This window comes from Cyprinodon variegatus, unplaced genomic scaffold (assembly GCF_000732505.1).
Source record: "Cyprinodon variegatus isolate N-32 unplaced genomic scaffold, C_variegatus-1.0 Scaffold274, whole genome shotgun sequence".
NCBI lineage: Eukaryota > Metazoa > Chordata > Actinopteri > Cyprinodontiformes > Cyprinodontidae > Cyprinodon > Cyprinodon variegatus.
The window spans coordinates 115,486-117,012 of NW_015150727.1; the positions used below are offsets into that span (position 1 = coordinate 115,486).

Genomic DNA, 1,527 nt, shown 5'->3' on the forward strand with positions numbered 1-1,527 from the left:
GGAAAGGAAAGGATTCTGGTTTCAACCGTTGCGTATATTAGCTGCGACATATGAATCAATAGATGACCGTTGATATATGATTGGCCAAATTTAGGTGTTCAGGCTGACGTAGAACTAACTGGCCTGAAGAAGATAATGAAAAAAAAAACCCCACAGATTTTAAGACAGGATTTTATTTTTAAATAGAAATTTTCTAAATTTTGGGACAATATGATCTGATAAAGAGAACATTTATATACATGTTTAAGCCAGAATGATTTGACATTAATAATGACTTCCCTAAGACTTTAAGGATCTGTGGGATCCCTTCTATGGGTGCAGAATCCTTTTCTGTCGCCCTGATCATCATAACCAGAAGTGAATATTTATAAATTTTTTACCTCTTTCTGATCATCTGCTCAAATGAGTCACACAATTACTTATATCCTATATTATCTTTAATAAGCGTAATAATTTTCCTCTGAACTAGTGATTGGTATTAGCCTTCTTTCATTTATCTTTTTGGCTAAACAGTTTTGACCTTTAATTTTTCTGTATTTATCGGAGAGTTTTGTTCTGTCAGTCTTTGATGGGGTCCAGCAGTGGCACCCGGTCCTGGTCCTCTGGGTCCAGGCTCCTCTATTTTCCATAGACTATAAAGCAAAGTGCTCCATGTTTGTACTCACAGCCTGGCTGGGATTACTCTGGGAGTTGGCAGTCTGGTTTGTTTCCAGGGAGTCCAGAGGCTGTTCTGTCAGGGTGAGGACACGCGGTGGAGCCTTCATGTTCAGGAGGTCCACAGACGGAACCGACTGGATAAGATCCAGGTCTCTGGGTTGAACAAACCTGGATTCTCCTTCATCGCCTGAAAGCAAAACACAGAATTAAAGGACATTTCCTTTCTGCCGTTTCTGGCCCCCCCACTGATGATGGAGAAGCACTATATGCTGAGATGATGCAAACCTGCAACGACGATTCTTTCAGGAACCTGCATCAGAGTTGTGTGCAGCAGCGGTGGCGGCTGAACAGGAATGGGCCCCGTGCCGCTCTCAGGGGCCACCTTGAGGGTCTCAGGTATCCGCATGCGCTGAGAGATGCCCTCTGTGTACTCCAGCTCATAATGGATGCGGTTGATCTGCGCCACCTCTGCAGGCGGGGTAAAACTTGGCGCACTCATCCAACCTGCAGCCAAACAGATAAAACAGCAATTAATGAATAAATTCACCAAAAGAATAAAAAACATTTAAAATCAAGCCAGAGAGATTTATGGAGCAAACAAAACTCATTTAACTCCAACAACATATTAGTGGCAACAAGACTGGCAGACTTTCCAGCAGCAGGACAGTGACTGCGTTCTCAAAACACACCTACTCAGAATTAGAGCCTCAACAATTAATAGGCTGCTCCATTTAAGCGCCGGGCACAAAATGCAGCGGATATAAAAATTCTATTTTTGATGCAAAACGGCTGAAAGAAACTTTGGCTGCACTGATTCTGCTCCTCTGCCACTCCCTCCCTAAGCGCTGAGCCGCTCCGTGCTGCTGTAGT

The 1,527-nt window shown here is 43.5% G+C and overlaps 1 protein-coding gene across 1 annotated transcript in view; it reads right to left on the minus strand.

Annotated features, from left to right (window-relative positions):
- Positions 1-1,527, minus strand: part of LOC107089960 (mitochondrial fission factor homolog A-like) — an 11,848-nt gene that overhangs the window by 6,395 nt on the left and 3,926 nt on the right. Inside the window, exons 2-3 of the mRNA XM_015383053.1 lie at positions 943-1,161; positions 666-844 (exon numbers count right to left, since the gene is read on the minus strand). Of these exons, the coding sequence (XP_015238539.1) occupies positions 666-844; positions 943-1,156 (393 nt within the window). The 5' untranslated portion in view covers positions 1,157-1,161. The remainder of the gene's footprint in view (positions 1-665; positions 845-942; positions 1,162-1,527) is intronic.